Below are 26,008 nucleotides of genomic sequence, written 5' to 3' on the forward strand. Positions count from 1 at the left end.
GAATTGGAACTGCATTTGCTGGCCTACACCACAGCCACAGCCACACCAGATCTGAGCTGCATCTGCAACCTACAATACAGCTCATGGCAACGCCAGATCTGTAACCCACTGAGTGAGGCCAGGTATTGAACCCGCATCCTCATGGATACTAGTTGGTTTCGTTACTGCTGAGCCATGAGCGGAACTCCTTGGCTATGTTCTTGAGTATAGCATTTCCATTTGAACTAAAGGCCTGATTAGCCAGGCACATAGTGTCTCCAACACCGAGTCCAATAAGGTGCTGTGATTTGCTTCTTTTCCATCCAAACTAAATTTCTTTGAAGAAATTTTATTTATTTATTTACTTTTGGCCATGCCCCACAGCATGCAGAAGTTCCTGGGCCAGGGATGGAACCCACGCCACAGCTGTAACCAAAGCCCAGCAGTGACAACACCAGATCCTTCATCTGCTGAGCCATGAGATAACTCCGAGAAATTTTAAATTCTGGTCTTTCCTATGACCTGAATCTGAGACCAGGAGAGATGCACTTTCTTCTTCTTTTTATGGCCGCACCTGTGACATGTGGAAGTTCCCAGGCTAGGGGTCAAATTGGAAACACAGCTGCAGGCCTATGCCACAGCCATGACAACACCAGATCCAAGCCACATCTGCGACCTTCACCCCAGCTTGTGGCAAAGCCAGATCCTTAACCCAGTGAGGGGGGCCAAGGATCAAACCCACACCCTCCCACGGTGTTGGATCCTGAATGTGCTGAGCCACAATGGGAACTCGAGAGATGCACTTTACGACAAAGTTGACATGGAGTTCCTGGTGTGGCTCAGCAGGTTACAAACCCTTCTAGTAGTATCCATGAGGATGTAGATTCCATCCTGGCCTCATTCACTGGGTTAAGGATCTGGAGTTGCTATGAGCTGTGGTGTAGGTTGGCTTGGATCCCCCATTACAGTGGCTGTGGCTGTAGCATATAGGCCAGCAGCTGTAGTTCCGATTTGATCCCTAGCCTGGGAACTTCCATATGCTGCAGGTGTGGCCTTAAAAACCCAAAAAAAGGGGGACAGTACGACATGGGCCAGCCTTTGGCCTGTGTTTGCTCATGGTCTCCAAGAAGCCTAGGGCTGTTCCTCTGGTTCGGCTTCATCCTAGTTCTGTGAATGATCAGCCTCGTGTAGACAGCCTTAGGCTCTGAAAAGGACTCTGGTGCCAGACTGGGCCCTGGTTCAGAGAGCTCGTGAAGAAACCTCAGTCTTCCACAAAAAAATACTGAAAAACAGTCTCAGAGAAAGAACATTTACTTTTTTTAATTTGAAGAAAAAGAGGTAATGAATGAAAAAAGGTAAAAAAAAAAATTACAAATGAGGTAGTTTAGGAGTTCCGGTTGTGGCGCAGTGGAAGCGTATCCGACTAGTATCTGTGAGGATGCAGGTTTGATACCTGGCCTGGATCAGTGAGTCCGGGATCCGGCGTTGCCCTTAACTGTAGGTCGCAGACACGGCTTCGATTCCCCCTTGCTGTGGCTGTGGTGTAGGCCGGAAGCTGCAGCTCCCATTCGACCCCTAGCCTGCGAAATTCCATATGCCACGGGTGCAGCCCTAAAAAGCAAAAACAAACAACAACAACAAAAACCACCAAATGATGCAGTGTAAATTACACAAAGGAATATACAGTGAAAGATGTCTCCCTTGCTCCTTTGGGTGCCTTCTTCCACTTCGGAGGTCTCCGTCCGATATCGTCTGGTTCCTCTCAACCGCGCAGTCATGGACCGCACAGTCCATGACTCGGCTCCTGGCCCACCCGCACCAACTCTTCGCCCACCGTTCACTTTCAGGCGTCCAGCACTGATGATCCTAGTGCAGCCTTTTTTGGAACACACACCTTATTTCTGCTAGATTCCAAAAGGCGGAATCGCTGAGTCAAAGGAAACGTGCGTTTGAAATGAAAAGACTATGTGTGCACCGCTGCCCTCCAAGAAGCTGTCCAATTTATACTCTTACGACTGGCAACGGAGATGCTTGCACTCTCCAGAGCCCTCCCAGGGCACTAGCAACATTCCGATCGCGGAGAAATAGATATCCGAAAGTTTCTACCTGCACTTATCTCGTCGTTTGTCACACATCTATAAGCCATCTGCCCTTCCAACGCGGCTTTGAGAATTTGCTTCGGTGCCCAATACCCAAGTTACTCAGTCCCTTTTGCCCGGACTTATCATGGCGTCGACGGCAGCTACTTCCGAGATCCTCGGAGATCTAGAGGTCTCGGCCACCATCAAAGATGTCGTCCCGGCCCCATCCTCCGGTCTGCGCACGCTCGGCTCACCTCCCCACGTCCACTCTAGATGGCCACCGCCCCTGTTCCGCTCTAGCCGCTGCGCTCGGTGGTCGCCACTGCCCGCCAATCGTAGGGCGCGGACGCCGCTGGCCCCGCCCCGCGGATCAGCTGAGGGATCAGCGATGTCTGTTGACAGCAGCGGCGGCGGCGCGGCCGGTTCCGGGTTCCGCGCGGGGCGGGGGGTAAGCGGGCTGCTGGCGCGGGCGGGACGCGGGGGAGGCCGGCGGCGCGGCCCGCAGCAGCGTGGCGGGGGCGCCGAGGCCCGGGCAGCTGCGGGAGAAGCGGCGGCCCCAGCCCCCGCCTTTGCGGCCAGAGTCTCACCCGACGTTTCCCGGGCTCGTCAGATGTGAATCCGATGGAGCGGCCCGGGGAAGGAGAGCAGCTGCCGCAGCAGCAGCCGTGGGGGAGGCTCCTCCGCCTGGGCGCCGAGGAGGGTGAGCCGCACGTCCTCCTGAGAAAGCGGGAGTGGACCATCGGGCGGAGAAAAGGTACGGGGCGGAGGTGGGATGGGAGACATGGGACGGACTGGGGACGAATCCGGGATGGGGGCGGTGGACGGAGGCCGAGTGCTGGGGGACCCAAGCCGGAGCCAGGGCGGAGATCTGGGGCCCGAGGACGAGAGCTGGGCAGGACGGGACCCACCGCGCTGTGGGAGGCCCCTGGGCGGGGCGCGCTGAGCTTTCCAGTTTTTCCAGTGCAGTGGGCTCTCCTGTAATAGCTGCCATTTATTCACTTATTGCTCTGCCCAGTCACTTCTGAGTGCTTCGTACAGATTCTTTAATCTTCGCTACAGCTATATGAAGTGGTACATTAATTTATTACGTAGAAGTCAGTGTTTTCAAGTTCATTACCACCCAACGCGTCTTCTCAGACCTTAACGGAAAAGAAATCAATAGCAGAAGGAACACTGGAAAACCCACCGATATGTGCAAAATTAAATAACACCCTTAAACAGCCATTGGGTCAAAGAAATCAAAAGGGAAATTAGACAATACTTTGAGATAAATAAAATATAACATACCAAAACTTGGGGGTTGCAGGTAAGCAGTGCTCAAGGGAAATTTATAGGTGTAGGCAGCTACATTCAAAAAAAGATCTGGGAGTTCCAGTCGTGGCTCAGCAGTACCGAACCCAACTGGTATCCGAGAGGATGCAGGTTGGATACCTGGCCTCTCTCAGTGGGTTAGGGATCCGGGGTTGCCATGAGCTGTGGCATAGGTGTCAGATGGGGCTTGGATCCCGTGTTGCCCCAGGTGTGGTGTAGGCCTGTAGCTACAGCTCCTATTAGACCCCTAGCCTGGGAACTTCCATTTGCCACACTCGAGGCTAAAAAAGAAGAAAAAAAGAGAATCTTGGATTTCCTGCTTGGCGCAGTGGGCTCTGTGGTGTCTTAGGAGCTCACTGGGTCACAGGTTCGATCCCCTGTCTGGCACAGTGGGTTAAGGATCGGGTGTTGCTGCAGCTTTGGCTTAGGTCGTGACTGCTACTCGGATCTGCCCCTTGCCAGGAACTCTATATGCCACGCCCAGCTCTTAGAATAGAGCTGCTTAAACACTTGTTGATTTAAAGAACATAGGAAGCTAAGAACTTGAAGAAAAGTCATACAACTAGTGAGAGAAAGTGCCCTCACCCTCCAAGCTTACTGCCTCTGGACTAGAGGGGACCATCTGGTAAGTTTCCTTGTAGCTTTTCTACTGGGAGAGAGGGGCACTGATCGGGTCAACAGAAATACTTAATTTGTCAATAATTTATCATTCTGACTTTATACTTTTAAATGGGAGAATGAGAAAGATTACTGTTTCATATTACCCATTGTGATGTACCTGCACGTCTTTATCGCTTGGGTTTTTTTGGAAGGCAGTCTTAAATACCAAGTTCAAGTTAATTTTTTTTAACAACTGTAAAAGCATTTATATATCTTCGTTAGAAGCTTTTGGAGGTGTATTAATTGTCTTTCTTTGGTGTAAAAGGAAGTTTGGTGAAGAGCAGAAGCCCTGGAGACATACTTCTTGGGTTTCCATACTTCTGTAACTTTCTTTGGCTAACAATTTACCTTTCTGTACCTTTGTACCTACTTTGTAGGTTCATTGTGAAGATTAAAAGAGATGGTAAGTAGAGTGCTTAGAAGGATCTTGGCTAAGAGTTAGCACCTAAAGTTAGCCATTGTTATTATAACAGAACACTATAGTAGCATTTTACATGTTAATGCAAGGAACAAAAATGTGCTGGTATCAACCTTTCCAGCAAAACATAAAGGTTGAGGTATTAGTCTGCCCTGGCTGCCATCATGAATACCACAGATCAGGAAGCTTAAACAACAGAAATTTCTTTCTCATAGTTCTGGAGCCTAGGAAGTCCAAGCTCAAAGTGCCAGTCGATTTGTTTGAGAACCCTCTTCCTGGATGGCAGACAGCCGCCTGCCTTCTCACTCTGTCCTCACCTTCTGGACACAGAGCTTTGGTGTCTCTCCCTTTTCTTATATGAACCTCAGCCCTATCAGATTAAGTTCCCACCCCAATGATCTCATTTAACTTTCATCACTTCACCAGCCCACTCCCTGGTCACATGGGGTTGTGGGATAGGGTTTCAGTGTATGAATTTTAGGGGAACACAAGTTGTAGAACTTGGTTATATTTATATTTATTTTAAAACTATTATAGGACTGCTCTATACAAGGCATTATTTTGAGGAAAAGGGAGAGCAGAGTTCACGTGTGTGGGAGGAAGTGGAGGAATTCGCCTTTCTGAAGAGCTCCCCATTCCCAGGGGGTGGCGGAATGTGCTCCAGCCCTGGAGAAATGAACCAGCTGAGTGACAGGCAGGGCACATACCAAGAGTAGAACTTGAGAACACAGTGTTTCAGTTCTAAACAGGGTGCTGATGTTCTGGTGTGGAGAGGCCTGTTTAATACCCATGCTGGTGACATGCACCTAGCCTGGGTCTGGGTTGTGAAGAGACCATCCTGGTGGTTGTGCTGCAGGAAGGGGGATCCCCTTCTAGGAGTCTTGTCTAACACTCAGAAATGACTTGTCTGGAGTTCCCAGCGTGGCTTAGCAGTTAATGAACCTGGCTAGCATCCATGAGGATTCGGGTTCCATCCCTGGCCTTACTCAGTGGGTTAAGGATCCAGCATTGCCATGAGCTGTGGTGTAGGCTGTAGACTCGACTTGAATCCCGTGTTGCTGTGGCTCTGGCATAGGCCAGCGGCTACAGCTCCAATTAGACCCCTAGTCTGGGAACCTCCATATGCTGCAGGTGTGGCCCTAAAAAGTACCCCCCCAAAAAAAGAAAAAAGAAAATGAATTGTTTGGAGTTCCCATCATGGCTCAGGGGTTAATGACCCCGACTAGCATCCATGAGCACGAGGGTTCAATCCCTGGCCTCATTCAGTGGGTTAAGGATCTGGCGTTGCCATGAGCTGTGGTGTAGGTCACAGACATGGCTCAGATCCTGCGTTGCTGTTGCTGCGGTGTAAGCTGGTGGCTACAGCTCCTATTCAACCCCTAGCCTGGGAACCTCCATATGCCACAGGTGTGGCCCTAAAACAGCCAAAAAGAAAAAAAAAAAAAGAAAGAAAGAAAATGAATTGTCTGAGGAGACATACATGCTGACAAAGCAAAAGACTATTGGGAGGGGATGCCCAAGTGGAGACCAGGGAACCCTGGAGAACTGCTATGCCACATGACTCGCAGTCTCTGGTTTTAAGGGAATGAGGTTAGTTTTTGGGCTGCCTCTGGCCAATTGTCTTGCTGGGCCCACATTTAGTCTGGCTCAGGGTCCTTCCTGGTGGTGCGTGCACCCCACCCAAGACCAATTCTGGTGCTGAGGATCCTAGGAGGATAGTCATCTCCTCCCTCCTGTTGGCCCCTCCTGAATCCTCCCAGTCAGTCTTCAGGGCAGCACACAGTCCTTATCAGGGCCTCCTTCTGTGAGACAATTCCTGCAAGCAGCTATTAATCCTGCCTGGCCAAGGTGGGCCGTTTTGGTCAATGGTTAGGGTTACCTATGCCCAGTGCAGTGGGATGATCTTGAGCACAGGTGAAATCGGCCTTGCAGAAATGTAACAAAGCACTTCCTGTAAATGTAGAATGCTGGTGCAAATAAGATGTCTAGTGTTTAGGAGACATAGTTCACACCTAGTGAAATTCACCTTTTTTAGGTGTTGAGTTTTGAGAAATGGATGTATCACTACAGTCAAGGTGGAGAACATTTCTGTCACCTCAAAGAGGTCCTGGTGGCCTTTTGGAGTCAGCTCCTGCCCCTGAGCCCTAGCTCCTGTCACCTACTGATCTGATTTCTCTCCCTGTAGTTCTGCCTTTTCCAGAATGTCAGCCAAGGGGCAGCCCACAGCACCACACCGCAGTCTTTGGGTCTGGCTTCCTTCCCTTGGCTGCTACTTTTGAGGTTCATCCCTGGCAGTTTTGTGTATCGGTAGCTTGTGCCTGTGTTGCTGAGCGGTGTTCTGCAGGTTGTTTATTCATTCACCACATGTACTGCTTTCTACGTTTGGTTATTAAAAATAAAGTCACTGTAGATCTTAGTAGCTATAGCACAAACCTGTTATAAGCAAATTAGTGGCTCAATATTAAAACACTCCTGAAAGCTTTTATTCTTTTGACTTAAGGAAAGAAGAAAGTATTTGAGGATTTTCACCCTGGATTTAGTGCGGATGTAATGATTGTATTCAGCAATAGAGGCATCCTCCTTCTGTTTTCCATTTTCTTAGACATGCCCATGTGCCTTTAATAATTCACTCAGTCATATTGTCTGTGACCCTTAGTCATTGCTTCAATTTTGTGATGATTTGTGAAACCTCAGATTACACAAAGAAGAAATTAAGGGCTAAGATACTGAAGATATTTAGGAAGCCCCTTTGTTTCTTTAAAGTTGTATAATTATCAGGCTCTCTGAGTATGTGTGCATATTGTAAAAATGTCACCAAGACGCAGGTGATGTGTAACTGGAGGTGTTGGTGGGGTATATCTTCTAGGTAATGAGGAGTCAGAAGGGTTCAAGACGTAGTCTTCCTTCACTTTGGATTAACACTTAAATGCTTTTTTTTTTTTGTCTTTTTGCCTTTTCTAGGGCCGCTTCCTGCGGCATATGGAGGTTCCCAGGCTAGGAGTCCAGTTGAAGCTGTAGCCATCGGCCTATGCCAGAGCCACAGCAACATGGGATCTGAGCCATGTCTGTGACCTACACCACAGCTCACGGCAACGCCGGATCCTTAACCCACTAAGCGAGACCAGGGATCGAACCCACAACCTCATGGTTCCTAGTCGGGTTCGTTAACCACCGAGCCACGATGGGAACTCCTGGATTAACACTTAAATGCTTTTTAAAAAAATTTTTTGTACTTAAGTCCTGTCTCTTTTTGCTGGCACAACATGGGTCTTGACTTCCAGTCTCATGCTCTGGTTAAGCAGAGGGTGGCGGTGTATGCGGTCTCCACAATCTTAAGCCAGCCTGTCTCCTTTTCTGTTTTAGGTTGTGACCTTTCATTCCCTGGCAATAAACTGGTCTCTGGAGATCACTGTAAAATTGTAGTGGATGAAAAATCTGGTCAGGTGTCGCTGGAAGATACCAGGTAAGCTCCTTCTGAACTTCATTTCTGTTTCCTCTGGTAGCTTCAGGAAACTGACTTGAAGGCAGTGACTACAGATGAGAGACAAGGTCCTGCTTTCTGTAGCTCAGTAGTTGGCTAGGTGCTCAAGGTCCTGGGGGGTGTATTTTCTGCTTTCACTTAGTGACACTTTAGTGTCTGTGACCCTTCTCAAAAGTGGTCAGATTTAAGCAAATATATCTCAGAAATAAGTAAGGCAGTGGTACATTTTGGGTTCTTAACAACCTCTTCACATTAGACTTCTCCTAATGAAAAAGTCCCTCCTTCCTCCCTCCCTTCCTTTCTTTCCCTTCTTCCTTCCTTACATTCTCATGTGTATGTCTAGATCCATCTTATCTTTGTCAGTATTGTGTAATAACTTATTTGTCAGCCCCTTTACTGATGGGAATTTATTATTTTGACTTTTTCTGATTATAAATGACACTGTGGTGACTCTCCTCCAGAACCCTTTCCATTCAGGTCTAATTATTTTCTTGGGGTACATTTATAGGAAGGAATGCTATGTCAGCAGGCACCTGTTTTAAGCCTGGTACAGGTGGCAGATTGCTTTCCAGCAGAATCTTAATTGCATGCCTTTCCCACAGGATGTTTTTTTTTAATCTTTATGAAGGTCAAGTGCTATGAGATTCTTTAGTAACAAATGGTCTTAGGGATAGAAGACCAGGAGTTAGGTTTTATGAGGAAGAACTGATGCTGCCTTTCTTCCTTTCATAGGTAGCAGATCAAGTTCTTTACTTTTCTTTATTGTACACAGCGTACAGTAACAGTGCTGGTTCCAGAACCGCCTTTCTGCCTCAGGTCCTGGCTCTCCCACACTGGCTGTGGCACAGTATTTGCTTCCTAGGGCTATTGTAACAAATCACCACAGTCTCAGTGGCTTAAAACCACACAAATCTATGATCTCTCAGGTGTGGAGCTTCAGATTGGACTAAAACCATATTGGTGTCTGCTCTTTATGGAGGCCCCAGGGGAGAAGGGCTTTTCTAGCTACTAGACGTCACTGCTCTCCTGGGCTGAGGTGGCCAGAGGGGCAGGGGCCTTCCAGGCAGAAGGAACTGCAGGTGCAAAGACCCCAGGCCTGAGCAGGAAGACCCCCAACACTACTCTGGAGAGTCCAGACTTGAGCCTGAGGGCAGTGAGAGGGCACCCAAGGGCTTAAGCAGAAAAGGGAAAGCAGGGTTTTTTGGTTAGAAAGAACTTGAGAACAGATTTTGGGAAGAGGCCTGGCAGCAGCGGCCTTGACAGGACAGTGGTGGCACTGCTGGGTTTTATAAGAGTGGTGTCTCGCTAGGATGGCTGCCACAGCCCTTTGAGCACCCTCTGCCCAGGTCTGCTCCCACACGACAGTGGCCGAGCTGAGTAGGTGGGATGAAGACCAAGTGACTACATAGCCTGACCTACATACCATCCGGCCCTTTCCAGAAATCTATAGTGGAAGTTGGCTCAGAGGTGAAGATACAGCCTTTTCACCACTGGGGTCCTTAGCCTGTCACTGAAGTTAAGGCATGGGTGGATCCAGTGCCTAAAATTGGGTTGGTTTGCTCAGTTGCTGTGTTGGGCTTTTGTCAGCACACTGTTTCCCTTGCCTGCATGTTGTCTTCGTCCACTCCTGACTTTCCATCTGATCTCCACACAGGAGCCCCTCCCCCAGAGGGCTTCCTGTCCCGTCTGACTTAGATTCCAGTGTCTTCCATCCAGCAGCACGGCCCCTGGTCAGCTGGGGAGACCTCCCAACCGCAGGGACTGGCGCTGACTCTCTTCTGCCCAGAACCCTCTCAGGAGGGAATCAGTGCTCATCTGAAGAGTGAACTGAGCTGGGCTGTGGCTGCTGGAGGCGGGTGAGGGGTGGGGAGCTGTGTGGATAGAGGCAGGTTCTGAAGCAGGAGAGAAGCTAGAAATCACAGCCCAGGGCTGCTGGTCGGGCTGAGGCTCTGCTGGAAGCGCCTGGAGGAGATCGTGGGGTTGGAGCAGAAGAGATGTTACAATACCTGACAGTGGCATTGGGCTGGGAGTGGGGGACAACAGGAGGGCTTTTTCTAAGAGAATTGAACAGTAGCACTTGTGTATGTGTGCTGTTAAATATTTATGTCATTCCTGTGAGTATTTTTATCATCTTCTAAGTGGTAGTGATGAAAAATAATAATTTTATACAAAAATAAAAATGTCCTCGTAATCATTTTGTCAGAGGCCCACTTGAATCAGAAATAGCATTGAGGAGTTTCCATTGTGGCTCAATGGTAATGGACCCGACTAGTATCCATGAGGATGTGGTTTCAATCCCTAGCCCTGCTCAGTGGGTTAAGGATCTGGCATTGCCATGAGCTATGGTGTAGCTTTCAGATGCAGCTCGGATCTGGGGTTGCTGTGGCTATGATGTAGGCCAGCAGCTGCAGCTCCAATTCAACCCTTAGCCTGGGAACTTCCCTATGCCAAGGGTGTGGCCCGAAAGAAAGAAAGAAAAAAAATACCATCAAGATGAATATAACCCAACATTCTGACTTGCATTCAGAAATTCAGGTTCTTTCTGGAATTCCCACTGTGTCTCAGCTGTTAAAGAACCCTACTAGTATCCATGAGGACTTGGGTTCGATCTCTGGCTTTACTCAGGGGATTAAGGATCCGGCATTGCCATGAGCTGTGGTATAGGTTGCAGAGACGGCTTGGATCTGGCGTTGCTGTGGCTGTGGTCTAGGCCAGCAGCTACAGCTCTGATTCACCCCCTAGCCTTTGAACTTCCATATGCCACGAGTATGGCCCTAAAAAGACAAAAAAAAAAAAAATTCAGGTTGTTTCTAATATTATCTGATTGAATACTGTACATTCAAGTGAAGTTATGTGACAGAAAAATAAATTTTTAATGTTCACTTGATTTTTTTCAAAATGGAAAAGATGTATAAATTAGAGAATAACAGATCAAATGAATGTTATTCTTTTTTAAAAAAATTCTTTTCTTTTAGGGCCGCACCTGTGACGTATGGAAGTTCCCAGGCTTGGGGTTGAATCCGAGTTGAAGCAAGGCCAGATCCTTTAACCCATGGAACGAAGCCAGGGATCAAACCTGCATCCTCATGGATACTAGTGGATCCATATTCTCCGTCCTCATGGATGCTAGTGGGTTCTTTACCCACTGAGCCACAATGGGAACTCCCTGAATGTTATTCTTTTTAAAATTCAGATAATGTAAAGTGGCAAAAAAATAAAATCATCTATAATCCTGCCACTATGGACATTTTGATCAAGCTATCTGTATATTTAGGTGTTCTTTTTTTTTTTTTGTCTTTTTAGGGCTGTACCCATGGCATGTGGAAGTTCCCAGGCCAGAGGTCTAATTGGAGCTACAGATGCTGGCCTACACCACAGCCACAGCCACGAGGGATATGAGCCACATCTGCAACCTACACCACAGCTCACAGCAATGCTGGATCCTTAACCCACTGAGCAAGGCCAGGGATTGTACCCTCAACCTCATGGTTCTTAGTCAGATTCGTTTCCGCTGTGCTATGATGGGAACTCCTAATTTGATTTCTTTTTTAAATTTAACATTATAAGTCTATAAACAGTTCTACATTATCATACTTTAAACAAAGAAACAGGTGTTCCCTGGTTAAAGGACCTGGCACTGTCACTGCTGTGGCATGAGTTTGATCCCGGCCCAGGAACTTCTCTACATGCCATGGGCACTGCCAAAAATAATAATAGTAACAATAATGATGATAATAAATTTCAAAAAATAAAAAAACACAAAAAACAAAAATGGTTAATGTTGAGCTGCTTTCCTAGTGGTTGTAAAAAAGGAAAATTTTAACTCCCAAGTTATTTTATGTGGGATAAATTGCATTTTTTGTTGTATCCACAGCACTAATGGAACAATAATTAACAAGCTGAAGGTTGTTAAGAAGCAGACCTGCCCCTTACAGACTGGAGATGTCATCTACTTGGTGTATAGGAAGAATGAGCCAGAACACAGTAAGAGAGAGGCTTCCTGGATGGGCACACATGTGGTGTGTGGTGGGGAAGCCCCAGCCATACCTGAGAGCATTGTGGGAAGGGAGTCTGTGGAAGCTGAAACTTCCCAAAGGAATGTTAGTATTAGCTACATTCCCTCTGGGGGCAGCGCAGGGCACACCCGTGGCATGCAGAAGTTCCTGGGCCAAGGATCGAACTTACGCCTTAACAGTGACAATGCCGAGTCCTTAACTGCAAGGCCACCGGGGAACTCCCTACATTCCCTTTTTTGTTTGCATAGTTTCTGTCATGAGTGGTGTCTGATGGAGAATGGGAATGTTGACCCTGAAGTCTGAACCCCAGCCATTCCTCCAAAACACCGCCATGGTTATGAGCCCTGAATCTCAGAATGGTGGCCCAGGAGAAGTGAATGGGAATGGGTGAGATGACAGTGGAAGAAATGGAGTTGAGAGAGTTAGACATAGGAGAAGGGGCCGGAGGCCACGGAGGGCTCTGCCTTCCTAGAGTCACAGGAGACATCAGGGTTGGACTGGACTCCATCAGGGATTTCCCAGCTCTGGGCATCGCTGTTTGTTTGGGAAGAAGGATGATAACTGGACATGGAGAGTTAGGGGAGTCCTTCGAAGGTTCCCAGGAATAGGGGGAAGGGGGCAGATTGTTCCCTAGGTTGTTCTTAGTAGGCAAAGGCAGTCCCTGGCCATGAGGATCTTGTGTCTTCTTCTACTGGTTTGAAATGACAAGCAGGGCATAGATTCATCACATCCTTGTTGCTTTGCTTCCCTTAGCCTCCTGACTGCAGGCATTTATTTTTCCTGAGGCTTTTTTTTTTTTTTTTGCCACACCTGTGGCACGCGGAAGTTCCCAGGCTAGGGATCAAATCTGCCAGTATCCCAGCAGTGACAATGCTGGATTCTTAACCCACTGTGCCGCCAGGGGGCTCCCAGCCTTATTTATTTTAAACTCAGTTAGGGGGACTTCTGTTGTGGTTCAGTGATTAACGAACTCGACTAGTATCCATGAGGATGTAGGTTTGATCCCTGGCCTCGCTCAGTGGGTTAAGGATCTGGCATTGCCATGAGCTGTGGTATAGGTCACAGATGCAGCTCAGATCCTGCATTGCTGTGGCTGGGGCGTAGGCTGGCAGCTACAGTTCCAATTCAACCCGTAGCCTGGGAACATCCATGTGCTGCCGGTGTGGTCCTAAAAGACAAAAATAAATTAAAATCTATTTTAAAAATAAATAAATAAAAAGTAAACTCGGTTAAGATGTTTGGGATCACTTACTTTAAAATCCCTTAAACTGGCGACCACAGATATGAACCGATAGGTCGAAACAGTCAGCAAGGACAGAGTGACTGTGGGGTCACGGGAGGGAGGAGAAGAGAAAAAGGTGTTGTTGCCCAGTGTGTGCCTGACGCTGCTCTGACCAATGGGTTTCCTTTAGATGTGGCATACCTCTATGAATCCCTAAGTGAGAAGCAAGGCTTGACAAGGGACTCCTCTGGTAAGTGAGATTGTTGGACATGTGGATTCTTGGCGGGAGAGTAGTAGTGCTCTGCCTGTGCCCTCAACTGTGCTCTTGCTCCTCTTGTGCTTACAGAAGCGAATAAAGAAAATGTGTTCCATGTGACCAAAGATACCTCAGGTGCAGGGCAAGGCGATGGTCCCCAGGTCCTACCGTCATCGCCCGCCACTCAGGGGTGCTTTGAGGAACCACAGCCATCAACGTCGACGTCAGACCTCTTCCCCACGGCCTCTACCTCTTCCGTGGAGCCCGCTTCTGCAGGGCGAGGACCACCCTCCAGCTCCGGTAAGAGAGGCACCTTGGGGTGGTAGCCACATGGCTGCTAGTTCACTAACTGCCTTGTGCTTCTGAGGTGACAGACACGCCCCTGAGGGGTTCAGAGGTGGCTGGCTATAGTGAGGTAAACTCAAGAAAAGGGCTGAAGGTCAGGAATTATAGTACTGTGGTATTTTTTATAGGTTGTAATGCGCATACTGTAAAAAATTACACAAAGGGTACACTTTGGTTTTTTTTTTAATGACATCTTGGATTAACTGCACCTAGTATGAATCAGTGGTGCCATAAACTGCTGTCTTTTATGCGAGGCGAGTGAGTCAGAATTTCTCTTTGTCTCTCTCACAGGCTCCAGAGGTGCAGGTGCTTCCCCAAAAGGGTGTGGTCTATCTGTGACCAGTGGTGACATTGCCAGCTTCCCCTCGGCCCTCCCAGATAGGGAGGGAGCCCCCTTTCCTCTGTCAGAATCCCAGGATCAGGAAGATCTGGAGCCCGTCAAGAAGAGAATAAAAGCAGGTCAGAGCCCTGTGATTCTGTATCCTTGGCACCCCAACAACTCTGTCCCTCTGCAGAAGCCGAAGGCACTGTCCTAGGCTCTTCCAGATGGCAGTCCAGGCCTTTTTTTTCATGCTCATACTGTTGGGATTGAACTGTTTTTACTGTCAGGATATGCTCTTGGTCTGGAAACTGCATTCTCGAGTTGCAACTCTGTCTTGATAAGACAACCAGTTTTTAAGACTATTATCTTTAAGTGATAGTTTGAACCTTCGCATTAAAGATGATTTAGGGAAAAGTCTACACTTTAAAAGCCAGAGTTGAGGGAATTCCTGTTGTGGCTGAATGGGTTATGAACCCAACTAGTATCCATGAGGATGCAGGTTCGATCCCTGGCCTCACTCAGTGGGTAAGGATCCGGCATTGCCATGAGCTGCTGTGTAGGGTCACAGATGTGGCTTGGATCCCATGTGGCTTTGGCTGTGGCTTAGGCCAGCAGCTGCAGCTCCAGTTTGACCCCTTGCCTGGGAACTTCCATATGCTGCAGGCGCAGCCCTAAAAAGTAATAAATAAATACCAAAGTTAGGAGTTCCTTGGTGGCTCAGCAGGTTAAGGAGCCAGTGTTATCACTGCTGTGGCTCGAGAAACTTCCATGTGCCTTGGGTGTTGCCAAAAATAAAAAATAGAAAGTCAAAGTTTAAAAGATTGGAAAAAAAAATAATTGGGTAATGTTGCTGGTAGGACAGTAGCTGTGAGGCAGGCCTGAGAGCGGCCCACAGATTGGAGCAGTATGACAGGAAGCCTCCAGGAGGGAGGGCCTCAGAAAGAAGCTGAATTGTCTTCTGTATTGAGTGGAGAATTGAATTGATTGGCCTGGGGAGATACAGAATGAAGCAGCAACAGGTACCCGAAAAAAAATAAGCAAGCAGGAGTTCCTTTCATGGCTCAGTGCTAACTAACCTAACTATTATCCATGAGGATGCAGGTTCGATCCCTGGCCTCGCTCGGTGGGTTAAGGATCTGGCATTGCCATGAGCTGTGGTAGAGGTCGCAGATGCAGCTCGGATCTGGTGTTGCTGTGGCTGTGGCATAGGCTGGCTGGTGTAGCTCTGATTCGACCCTAGCCTGGAAGTTTTCATATGCCACAGGTGTGGCCCTAAAAAGACAAAACTTTTTAAAAAGCAAGTACAGTAGTTCCCGTTGTTGCTCAGTGGTTAATGAATCCAACCAGGAACCATGAAGTAAAGGGTTCAATCCCTGGCCTTGCTCAGTGGGTTAAGGATCTGGCGTTGCCATGAGCTGTGGTGTAGGTCACAGACATGGCTCAGATCCTGCATTGCTATGGCTCTGGCATAGACCAACGGCTACAGCTCCGATTAGACCCCTAGCCTGGGAACCTCCAAGTGCCATGGGTGTGGCCCTAGAAAAGACAAAAAGACAAAAAAAAAAGTATAAAGATCAAACCATTTTTAACTCAGAACAATTGTATAAAGAAGAAAACTTAATTATAATGCTTGGATGGGCAGTGAATACTTAAACATAATAATGTAAATACAATATATTGAGCCAATAATTGTGTTAGAATAGTATCGGGAAGGAGGCCTTCCTTCTCTGCTTCAACAGATGTGATGCCGTGTTAGTGGCCAAAAAATAATAATAATAAAATAAAAATAAAATACAATGAGGACAAAGTCTTCTGTCCACAGGTCAAGGTATCTGTTTCCTCCATGGTTGTGATGGTCAGAACGTGTCCCTTTCCCTCCTTTCCCTTGCAGATGGGGAGCCCCACCTGAAGCTGCCCATGTTGGTGGCAGACCAGTGCAGGGATGCCCAGGCCAGCCTGGACGTCAGGGCTGCAGCCACGAAGCCAGATAAGATGGAAGAGACACTCACGTGCATCATCTGCCAGGACCTACTGCACGATTGTGTGAGGTACGTGTGTTGGAGGGACAGGGTGAGGAGGTAGGGCTCAGAGGAACAGGCCTGGGGGTCAGTTTTGGGGTTATCCGCTGAGTTTACTGCAGCCTTTCTGTTTATGGGGCCAACAAGCTGGAAACCTGGCCAGGTAACCGAGGCCAATCAGACCTATGGAACTAAGGTGCGGTGGCTCTGACTTCAGTGGCCTGGTCCCCTCAGAGGTGGAGCTGGCGAGCTGTACCCAGTGGTCAGTGTCCCTCGTTAAAGAAATGCAGTAGTTAACATGGAGTGACCCTGGGCTATACAACAATAGATCCCTGTTGCTTATCTATTTTATATAGAGTAATGTGTATATGTTAATCCCAACCTCCCAATTTATTCCTCATCCCCACCTTTCCCTTTGATAACCATAAACTTGGTTTCAAAATCATTGAGTCAGTTTCTGTTTTGTAACTAAGTTCTTTTGTATCATTTTAAATGAAATTACCCATTTAAAGTCTACAGAGATATTTAGTACATGAAAGATGTTGTGCGGTGCGGACCATTACTTCTGGCGCCTTTGAAATATCACCCACAAAGGTGACACTGACCCAGCAATCATCACTCTTGCTCCCTCTCCCTCCCTGCCCTTGGCCACCAATGGTCTGCTTTCTACCTCCATTGATCTACCTCTTCAGGATATTTCATATAAATGGAGCCACATCATTCGTGACCTTTTATGCTTGGTTTTTTCCACTTAGCACAGTTTTTGAGGATCAGAAACATTGTAGCATGTGTCCACATTGCATTCTTCTTTATGATTGAGTAACATGCCATTGTCTGTTCAAACAACAAGGCGTTTTATCTGTTTATCTGCTAGTGGCTATTGCCCTGAGTTGTGTCTGCCTTTTGGCTATTGTGAATAGTGGTACTATGAACATGTGTGTACATGCATTTATTTGCATCCCTGGTTTAAATTTTCTTAGGTATTTGTCTAGGAGAGAAATTGCTATCTGCAAAAGGCCGTCACACCCAGGAGTTAGCCCAGAGGGAGCAATTGAGGAAATCCTGCTGTGTGAGCCGTGTTCTACACACCCACATCACACTCCCTGTTAATAAAAGAAGTCTTTAAAGAGGACTCCTTATTGGGTTTATTCTCTGGAAGACCCTATCTGTGTGTTCCTTGAACAGGCAAACATATTTATACTTTATTCTGCTAAGCCTAAAATATAAAATATTTAAAATAAAGACAAACATTCCAAAGGGGAAAAGAACAAAAACAAAAACATGGAGTGAATGTCCCAGAACGAAGATCTGGACATAGCTTACGGCAAACCCTCTCCTAGCTTATCTGTGGGAACTTAAGAATTAGAATCTGTCCGAAAACTGGCTATGTTTTGATTTATTTATTTATTTATTTTTGGCAGTGCCTTTGGCATGCAGAAGTTCCCAGGCCAGGGATAGACTGCATGCCACAGCAGTGACAATGCCAGATTTCTAACCACCAGGACATCAGGGAACTCCTGAAGTTCAGTTTAGAGCAGGTCTTTTCCACACCCGGTGTCTCCACTCTTCTCATTCCTGATACTCCCTGTCCCTCTTGGAGCCATGTGGCCTCTCGTTTCTTACAGTTGACAAGCACAGAGTTAGAGCAGTTGAGAATGAATGCTGTGGTTTTGCACAGGCACTGTTTCTCAGGTGGGTTGTGAGAGGCTGTTGGTATCCCCCTGTGTCACCTGAGGATGCAGCCCTGGCCAAGCACCTGAGAAGCATAGGCCTGGGTCTGGCTGAGTCAGAAGAGCACAGGGGTCTGGGCAGTTATCTCATTTTTCTGTTTTGTACCCAAACCTCTGAGCAGGGCCCCGTCTGCCTCTGGGGAAGGCAGCAGCATGATGCTGGGTCCCTGGCCCTGGCGTCCGGGCCTGCTGCACTGGGTGGGCAGGTGCTCGGTCCTCAACTGCTCTGCAGCTCTGACAGTGTGTCCCTGTGCCCTCAGCCTGCAGCCCTGCATGCACACCTTCTGTGCCGCCTGCTACTCAGGCTGGATGGAGCGTTCCACCCTGTGCCCCACCTGCCGCTGTCCAGTGGAGCGGATCTGTAAAAACCACATCCTCAACAACCTGGTGGAGGCGTACCTGCTGCAGCACCCAGACAAGGGCCGCAGTGAGGAGGACGTGCGCAGCATGGCTGCGCGGAACAAGATCACTCAGGACATGCTGCAGCCCAAGGTCAGACGGGCCTTCTCTGACGAGGAGGGGAGTTCTGAGGACCTACTGGAGTTGTCAGATGTGGACAGTGAAGCCTCGGACGTTAGGTGAGCCTTTTAGGGGCAGGCCGAGCAGTGCGGGCCAGGTGGTCTGGGCTACTGCAACCTGGTGGCGGTGTCACCGGTCTTGTGCTGAGGACGCCACTTGCTCAGGTGACTGTAATGAGGCTTGCTCACTACCCTGCCTCCTATGATAGCCTTTTGTTTTAGGAATACATGGAACATTTGTTGTGGTTTTTTTTATTGCTCATCTGTTGTTTTTTAAGTGTATTAAGCTATTTGACATACAGCTGTATATATGTTCAAGGTGTCCAGCATAATACTTTGGCCTATGTACTGTGAGAGGATTGCCACAGTAAGTGGTTGATCCCCTTTTATTTGCTGAGTTCTCGTCAAGTGCCCTGACTGACCGGCTAAGACACCACATAAGCACACTTATTCTCTGTGCTTAACTGGTGAGGCATGAGTCCTATGACATAAGTTGCTGTATTATCACCTGTCCAGATGCTATTGTACAAATGCCATGAGGCTGAGAGGATGCATTTCTAGGAGACCTTATTCTCTCTCCTGCAGAATATTGATGTTCCCTGACTCAGAAGTCCAGGGTATGAATTCTGCATTGAGGCTATAATATTTAAAAAGAGAAAAAATAACACCCCCCACCCTTATTATCTTTGTTTCTTTTCACAAAGTTTTTCCCATGATGGTCAAGCAAAAGAAGAAAACAAAAAAATCACTTTAGTATGGACTTATTTTTTGGTCTTTTCAGGGCTGCACCTGCAGCATATGGAGGTTACCAGACTAAAGGTCGAATCAGAGCTGCAGCTGCCACCTGCAATACAGCCACAGCAATGCAGGATCTGAGCTGTGTCTGCGACCTACACCACAGCTCATGGCAATGCCAGATCCTTAACCCACTGAGCGAGGCCAGGGATATAACCTGATCCTCATGGAGACTAGTTAGGTTCTTTGTCCACTGAGCCACAATGGGAACTCCCTAGTATGGACATTTTATTGTGTGTTCCTCAGGCCATACGTTTGGGTAGTCACACATAAGTCTTTTTTTTTTTTTTTTGGTCTTTTTAAGGCCGAACATGGAGGCATATGGAAGTTCCCAGGCTAGGGGTCCAATTGGGAACTGTAAGTGCAGGCCTACACCACAGCCACAGCAATGCCAGATCTGAGCCACGTCTGTAACCTACACCACTGCTCATGGCAACACCAGATCCTTAACCCAGTGAACGAGGCCAGGGATTGAACCTATGTCCTCATGGATGCTAGTCATTCGTTTCCGCTAAGCCACGACAGGAGCTCCATGCTCTACTTTTTTTTTTTTTTCTTTTTAGCAATTGTTAAATTTTTTGCAATGTTTGAATTTAAGAGGAAAGCCACAGTGCGTATCCTGCATTTATAGTTTTGTGCACATGTCCAGTTATTCCTTGGGATACGTGCGTGGAAGGGGGAGGCTCAGCTCAGGAGTCTCACTGAGAGGGCACCTTGCTGGACTTCTGACATCTGTCATCAGATGCCCATCAGAAAGGTCCTCGTGTAGTTCTCATGTGGCACTGTGAGTTAAGGATCCTGCATCACTGCAGTTGTGTAAATTGCAACTTGCAGCTCCAGTTCCATCCCTGGCCCAGGAACTTCCAAGTGCTGGGGGTGTAGCCAAAAAACCCCAAACAAACAGAAAGGTCCTAGTGATGGGTCTCCTTGGGATGTGTTGTGGTGAGAATGGGACAGGAAGGTGTCTTTTTCTCATTTACATGTTTATCTCACAAGTGCCATTGATCATCTTTTCACTGTTTGTGTGTTTTCTGGTCAGGTCTTGCCTAGTTGTCCTGTGGGTGGCAGGCTCAGGAGGGCATCCTCTGACTGAGACGAGGAAAGAGTGCATGGACCTCTTTCCTGCAGATTCTGTTTTACTGCTGGGCAGACAGTTAGGAGGTGCAGGGATTCCACTGCTGGTTGGACAGCCCCCGAGCAGAGCAGCATCCAAGCAAGCACATTTAGCTCAGATTTGAATGAAGGGAAGGGTGTTTCCTGGCAGCCGAGTGTTGCCCAGCATCAAACCTGGGAGAGCAGATCCTTCCCAGTGTGTGGCTGGAGTGGCTTCGCCCCAGGGGATGGTGCTGGGAATTGAGGGGCGAGGGGGAGACATCTCAGAGGCCCAGGAGTGGCCGAGGGAGCTGGGCGGTGGCAGGGAGCAGAGCCCACCCACCGCTGCTGTGCAGGATGAGCGCCAAGCAGCACCAGGTGAGGGCGTCTCCTTCCTCTTGGCAGACACTGGGTGGTGGCAGCTGGTGCAGAGCTGAGACGTGGCAGTGGGACATGGGCCACAAGCTGGGGTCTGGGTCTTGTCACCACCCACCACAGCAGCAAGTGCGGGCAACACCTCATTCCTCAAGCTCCTGTGTGTGCTTTCCTTGCAGCCAGCCCTACATTGTGTGCCGGCAGTGCCCTGAGTACCGAAGGCAGGCCGGGCAGCCTCTTCCCTGCCCTGGTCCTGGCAGTGAGCCGGGGGCACCACAGGCCCCCTCGGAGGCACCATCAACATCGACCAGCGTCACAACAGGTGAGACAGCCACACCTTCTTTGCTGTCCCAGCCACTTGGGATGTGGGCAGCCTTTCTCCTGGCCCCTCTCTGCTCTTCTTTGCCCACCTCAAGTGGTCCCACCACCTTCTATAGTCCCTTTCTTCTTATACCTGTTTTGGGCTAAGAAACCAGATAATTAACTTGGTTGTCTGTGGTCCTCTGCTTTGGGACACCTGAGGATTCAGTCCTGGATCTTACGCTTCCCCCCTGAGCCCACTGCCTCAGGACAGTTGGTGTCCTGACTGTGTTTGACAAAGCCCAAATGACCATCACACGTGGGCCTCTCCAGTGAGGGACTGGCCTCTTTCCAGAATAGGTCATGATGTCACCAGAGCCGCCCTGAGCATCTGTTCGCTGCCTGTTCCAGTGGGCAGGTTCCCAAGTGCCATCAAGAAAGGGAAAGCATGGGAGTTCCCACTGTGGCTCCGCTGTAACAAACCCGACTAGTATTCATGAGGACTCGGGTTCAATCCCTGGCCTTGCTCAGTGGGCTAAGGGTCTAGCGTTGTGGTGAGCTGTGGTGTAGGTTGCAGATGCGGCTCGGATCCAGTGTTGCTGCGGCTGTGGTGACTCTGGCTCATGGCCCCACATGTTGTAGGGCCTGGCCTCTTCTTAGCCACTGTCAGCCTGAGCCTGTCAGGTACTGTAACCCAGAGCCACATTCTAAACTATCTGCCAGGACACAGTGCCATGGCCCTCGGGGGTTTTCCTGCAAACTCTGCATGTGGGCATGGCTGGGGCAGTGTGTGGACGTCCCTTTGGGATTGGTAGCAAGTGTGCCTGCACAGACAGCCTTCTGTGGGGCCTGAGATTGCCTGGGGGCTGGGCTGCATGGGCACAGGTTCTGGTTCAGGGTCAACTGGCAGAAAGCGAGTATAGAAATTGCTTCAGTGTTCCATGGTGTGTGCTTTATGGCCTGCCCTTCCTTTATAGGAAATGGTAGAAAACCTTCAAGTGATCGTTGAAATCTGGCTGCAGCTACTGAACCAAAAGATAACTTCAGTCGCTTTTCAGTCTATTTAAACTTTATCATTTAAATGGTAGCCTGCCACTTGGCTGTTGAGACTAGATCTGAATTCTGTCCAGGTTTTCCTGCAGGTCTGTGTCTTCATGTGTACTTGGTAACTGCCCCTCTTTTTTTTTTTTTTTTTTCTTTTTAGGGCAGCACCCGAGACATATGGAAGTTTCCAAGCTAGGGGTCAAATGAAGCTACAGGTGCTGGCGTACATCACCGCCACAGCCACACTGCCCCCAAGCAGTGTCTGTGACCTATGCTGCTGTTCATGGCAATACCAGATCTTTAACCCACTGAGTGAGGCCAGGGATCCAACCTGCATCCTCATGGGTACTAGTCGGGTTTGTTACTGCTGAACCACAACAGGATCTCAAGTAGCCTCTCTCATGACATGCCTTAAGCTGCTCTTGCTGCCTGTGTGCTGGAGGTGGTAGTGGCAGTGGCGGCCTGAGCTCTTGTCTGTTCTGCAGCCCAGGACTACGTGTGCGCCCTGCAGGGAAGCCACGCCATCTGCACCTGCTGCTTCCAGCCTATGCCGGACCGGAGGGCAGAACGCGAGCAGGACCCCCGAATCGCCCCCCAGCAGTGTGAGTGAGGGTGTGCATGTGCACATGCACCTTCTGCCTGAGGACTTTCCCCACCACAGACCCTCCCCACCATGCAGCCTCTCCTGTGTGTCCTTCCAGTGCAGGTTTCTTAGGCATTGACTTTTGTGTGTGGTAGGAAGTAGGGCCGTAGTTGTGTTTTTTCCAGCTGCGTAATCGGTAGTCCCTGCATGACCATCCTGAACAGCTTGTGTTCTCCCACCAATTCGTGCCCATGCACTGAAGTTCCATACAAGGAACATATGACCATACACCATAAACTGAAGTTCCATATAATGGTGGTTCTTACTCTGGATCCTGTATCTGACATTTGTCCCACGTTGGGGCCATAGTAGTTCTCCTCTGGCTAGCAGATGAACTGTGGCACTTTAATGGGCAGTTTGGGGATTACTGTGAAAATTGGGCTTGTTGTTGCTTTAACAGTTACATGGACCTACTCCTCTCCTTGCTGGGTGGTGTGACTGGCGATCATGCTCTGTGTCCACAGGTGCCGTTTGCCTGCAGCCCTTTTGCCACCTGTACTGGGGCTGTGCCCGGACCGGCTGCCTCGGCTGCCTGGCCCCATTCTGCGGTAATGCCACCCTGCCGCCAAGCTGCTTTGCCGTTCTGGTGGCCTTGAGGGTAGTGACGGAGTGGCCATGTGCTCAAGGAAGGAGAGGCCACGTGGGTCACCACAAATTCGATCCCTTTCCCTGGCGGGCTGTGCAGCTTTGCCATTTTAGGCGTGTCAGCAAGTGTTAGTAGAAAACCAAGGAGGAGCAGAACAGGGGGTTGTGGAATTATACACAAGGGCCCCCGCTAAGACACAAGGCCTGGCTGCCACGTCCGGACTCCACAGCCCCAGATCAGGAGCTGTGTAGACTGGCCGATTCAGAGGGGACTGGAACAGAAGGCCTTTTACTCTCTCTGCTTAAAGTTGCATTTTGTTGTGGAACTTCGTATTCTTTGGAGACTTCGTAACGAAGGAAATTTGGTTATATGTGCTGGTGGGGTGGGGTGGCCTGGTGCTTTAGTAAAGTGACTATGAAACGAATCATGCTGCTTCTCTCCATTCCAACAGAACTCAATCTGGGTGACCGGTGTCTGGATGGGGTGCTGAGCAACAACAACTATGAGTCGGATGTCCTGAAGGTACGGACCGGCCTGGCGTGTAGACTCTCGGCCACCAAGGTCAACAGGAGGCCTCTCAGAACATTCCAGTGCCTGCATTTCTGACTAGTGCTGCCACTTTATGTCTGTTTCTCCCCACATTCCCCCCACGTAGGTACCCCTACCCCATTACGCCCCTCATGCTAAGAAGCCACAGGAATTGTCCCCACAGTTTCAATCCCCACTTGCCCCGCGCAGAGCCTTTCTGGGGCTAAAGAGGGTGGGGAGCAGCTGGTCCTAGGGTGGAACAAGGGACTCCCCTCTGCCCTCCTGCCATGTGTCAAGGAGCAGCCTGGCATGCAGAATTCCCCAGGGGTCAAACCCTCAGCTCCTGCAGTGACAATGCTGGATCTTTAACCTGCTGCACCACAGGAGAGTTCCAAGCCCGCATTTTACATTCGCACTGTTTAACATGTGTCAGTCTCTTCCCACGGGTCTCCCCTTCAACCTTTCCTTTTTTCTTCTTCTTCTTTTTAGGGCTGCAAGTGTGTCATATGGAAGTTCCCAGGCTAAGGGTTGGATCAGAGTCGCAGCTGCTGACCTACACCACATCCACAGCAACACCAGATCTCAGCTGCATCTTCGACCTACACTGCAGCTACGGCAATACCAGATCCATAACCCACTGAGCAAGGCCAGGGATCGAACCCGCATCCTCATGGATAGTAGTCAGGTTCTTAAGCCACTAAACTACAACGGGAACTCCTCCCTTCACTCTTTCTGTGCAGGGCCATGCAGCCAGGGCTGAGGGCCTTACCACCTGAATGGAGCCTCCTTAGTACCACCGTGCTCTGGTAGATGTCCACATGGCACTTTCTTGTAGGTTTGCACAGCAGGAGCCGTGCAGTTCCATGTGTCAGGGACAGAACACAGATCCAGACCCCTGGCTTGTCATGTGGTCACGGGCCTGTCCCCGCACTGTGGCTGTCCTGGCCCAGGTTAAGTGTCTCATTGCTCCTGGGCCAGGAATGTCTTTGCAGAATTTGTGAGGGAATATGTAACTCTTACACTCAAAGTTCTGAAGCCAGCCTGCCCTTTGAAATGCCAAAGAAGCATCTCAGACAGAAATATCGGGTTCTGGTTTGTGCCTGATGACGTATCTGTCCCCCCCCTCCCCTGGTCCCTGAGGCCGCCCCACCGCCATAGGCTGTGGTCCTGGGAGCAAACCCCCATGACCACACGCAGGGCTCTCGGCTGCCCTCTGCAAGTGCCCCTGCATTTAGCTGCTTTAGCTTGACCCACCTGCAAGCGCCTTCTATAGAATGTAAATCCTTTCGCCATTTCAGTGTTTCTCCAAGCTTGTGTTTGTTCTCTCACCCGTTCTCCCATTGTAGAATTACCTGGCCACCAGGGGCCTGACATGGAGAAACATGTTGACGGAAAGCCTGGTGGCCCTGCAGAGGGGCGTGTTCTTGCTGTCTGGTAAGCTTCATGGCACCTGCCTTCCCCTCCTGAGTGTGGTGCTTCCCAAGGATGCCTCTGCCTCTGGTAAAGCAGTCACAGTACTCCGGTACACTTAGGTGGTGCTACTTCTGTGGTTTCCCACATTCACAACTACGACCTTTGCCTCCCCAGCAGAGACAGAAAGGTTCTCATACTCTTGGATTTTTTTTTTGTCTTTTTGCTATTTCTTTGGGCCGCTCCCGCGGCATATGGAGGTTCCCAGGCTAGGGGTTGAATCGGAGCTATAGCCACCGGCCTACGGTCAGCAAGTGATTCTTTTTTCTAGGACAAATTATTATGAAAGACTAGAGCAGTTTGCTGGAGTCCTTCTATTCTTTTTTTCTTGTGGGTACATTGTGATGAACTTCTTGGGTTTTCTCTGCTGGGATGGCTGTGTGTTGTAGGGTCTTAACTCCTTTTGCTTTTTAATGGCTTACCATTTTTATAAGAATGACGTGGTTCACAAAGAAAATGTAAGTGGTACAGGGAAGTCTGAAGGGTAACGTGAAAATCATTGATTCCTTTCACAACCACCCTTCTTAGTACCTATACCCATGTGTACATGATTTCCTAAATGAAATCCTACAGGTATGCTGGGAATAACCTACTATTTATTCACTCAGCAACATGTTTTGGACCCTTTCTATGTCAGTAAAGAGCTATACTTTGATTTTTATTTTTTTTTCTTTTTAGGGTCACAGTTGCAGCATATGGAAGTTCCCGGGCCAAAGATCAAATCTGAGCTGTAGCTGCAACCTACGCCACAGCCACAGCAACACCAGATCCTTAATCCTCTGCACCACAGGGGAATTCCTATACCTTGATTTTTTTTT

The 26,008-nt window shown here is 48.9% G+C and overlaps 1 protein-coding gene across 4 annotated transcripts in view; it reads left to right on the plus strand.

The window, feature by feature from the left end:
* The first annotated feature begins 2,419 nt into the window (after positions 1-2,419).
* CHFR (checkpoint with forkhead and ring finger domains) overlaps positions 2,420-26,008 on the plus strand; it is a 28,684-nt gene continuing 5,095 nt past the window's right edge. For 2 of the 4 annotated variants that reach the window (XM_047760290.1, XM_047760292.1), the window contains exons 1-13: positions 2,537-2,814; positions 7,813-7,912; positions 11,805-11,914; positions 13,359-13,418; positions 13,515-13,724; positions 14,061-14,228; positions 15,983-16,139; positions 18,100-18,417; positions 20,799-20,941; positions 22,449-22,565; positions 23,071-23,154; positions 23,644-23,714; positions 25,067-25,154. In XM_047760290.1, the coding sequence (XP_047616246.1) occupies positions 2,682-2,814; positions 7,813-7,912; positions 11,805-11,914; positions 13,359-13,418; positions 13,515-13,724; positions 14,061-14,228; positions 15,983-16,139; positions 18,100-18,417; positions 20,799-20,941; positions 22,449-22,565; positions 23,071-23,154; positions 23,644-23,714; positions 25,067-25,154 (1,759 nt within the window). In that variant the 5' untranslated portion in view covers positions 2,537-2,681. Of the gene's footprint in view, positions 2,509-2,535; positions 2,815-7,812; positions 7,913-11,804; positions 11,915-13,358; positions 13,419-13,514; positions 13,725-14,060; positions 14,229-15,982; positions 16,140-18,099; positions 18,418-20,798; positions 20,942-22,448; positions 22,566-23,070; positions 23,155-23,643; positions 23,715-25,066; positions 25,155-26,008 lie in introns of those variants that run through there. The other 2 variants (XM_047760291.1, XM_047760293.1) reach the window with 2 other exon arrangements.

The sequence above is a fragment of the Phacochoerus africanus genome, chromosome 15 (genome assembly GCF_016906955.1).
Source record: "Phacochoerus africanus isolate WHEZ1 chromosome 15, ROS_Pafr_v1, whole genome shotgun sequence".
NCBI classification, from domain to species: domain Eukaryota; kingdom Metazoa; phylum Chordata; class Mammalia; order Artiodactyla; family Suidae; genus Phacochoerus; species Phacochoerus africanus.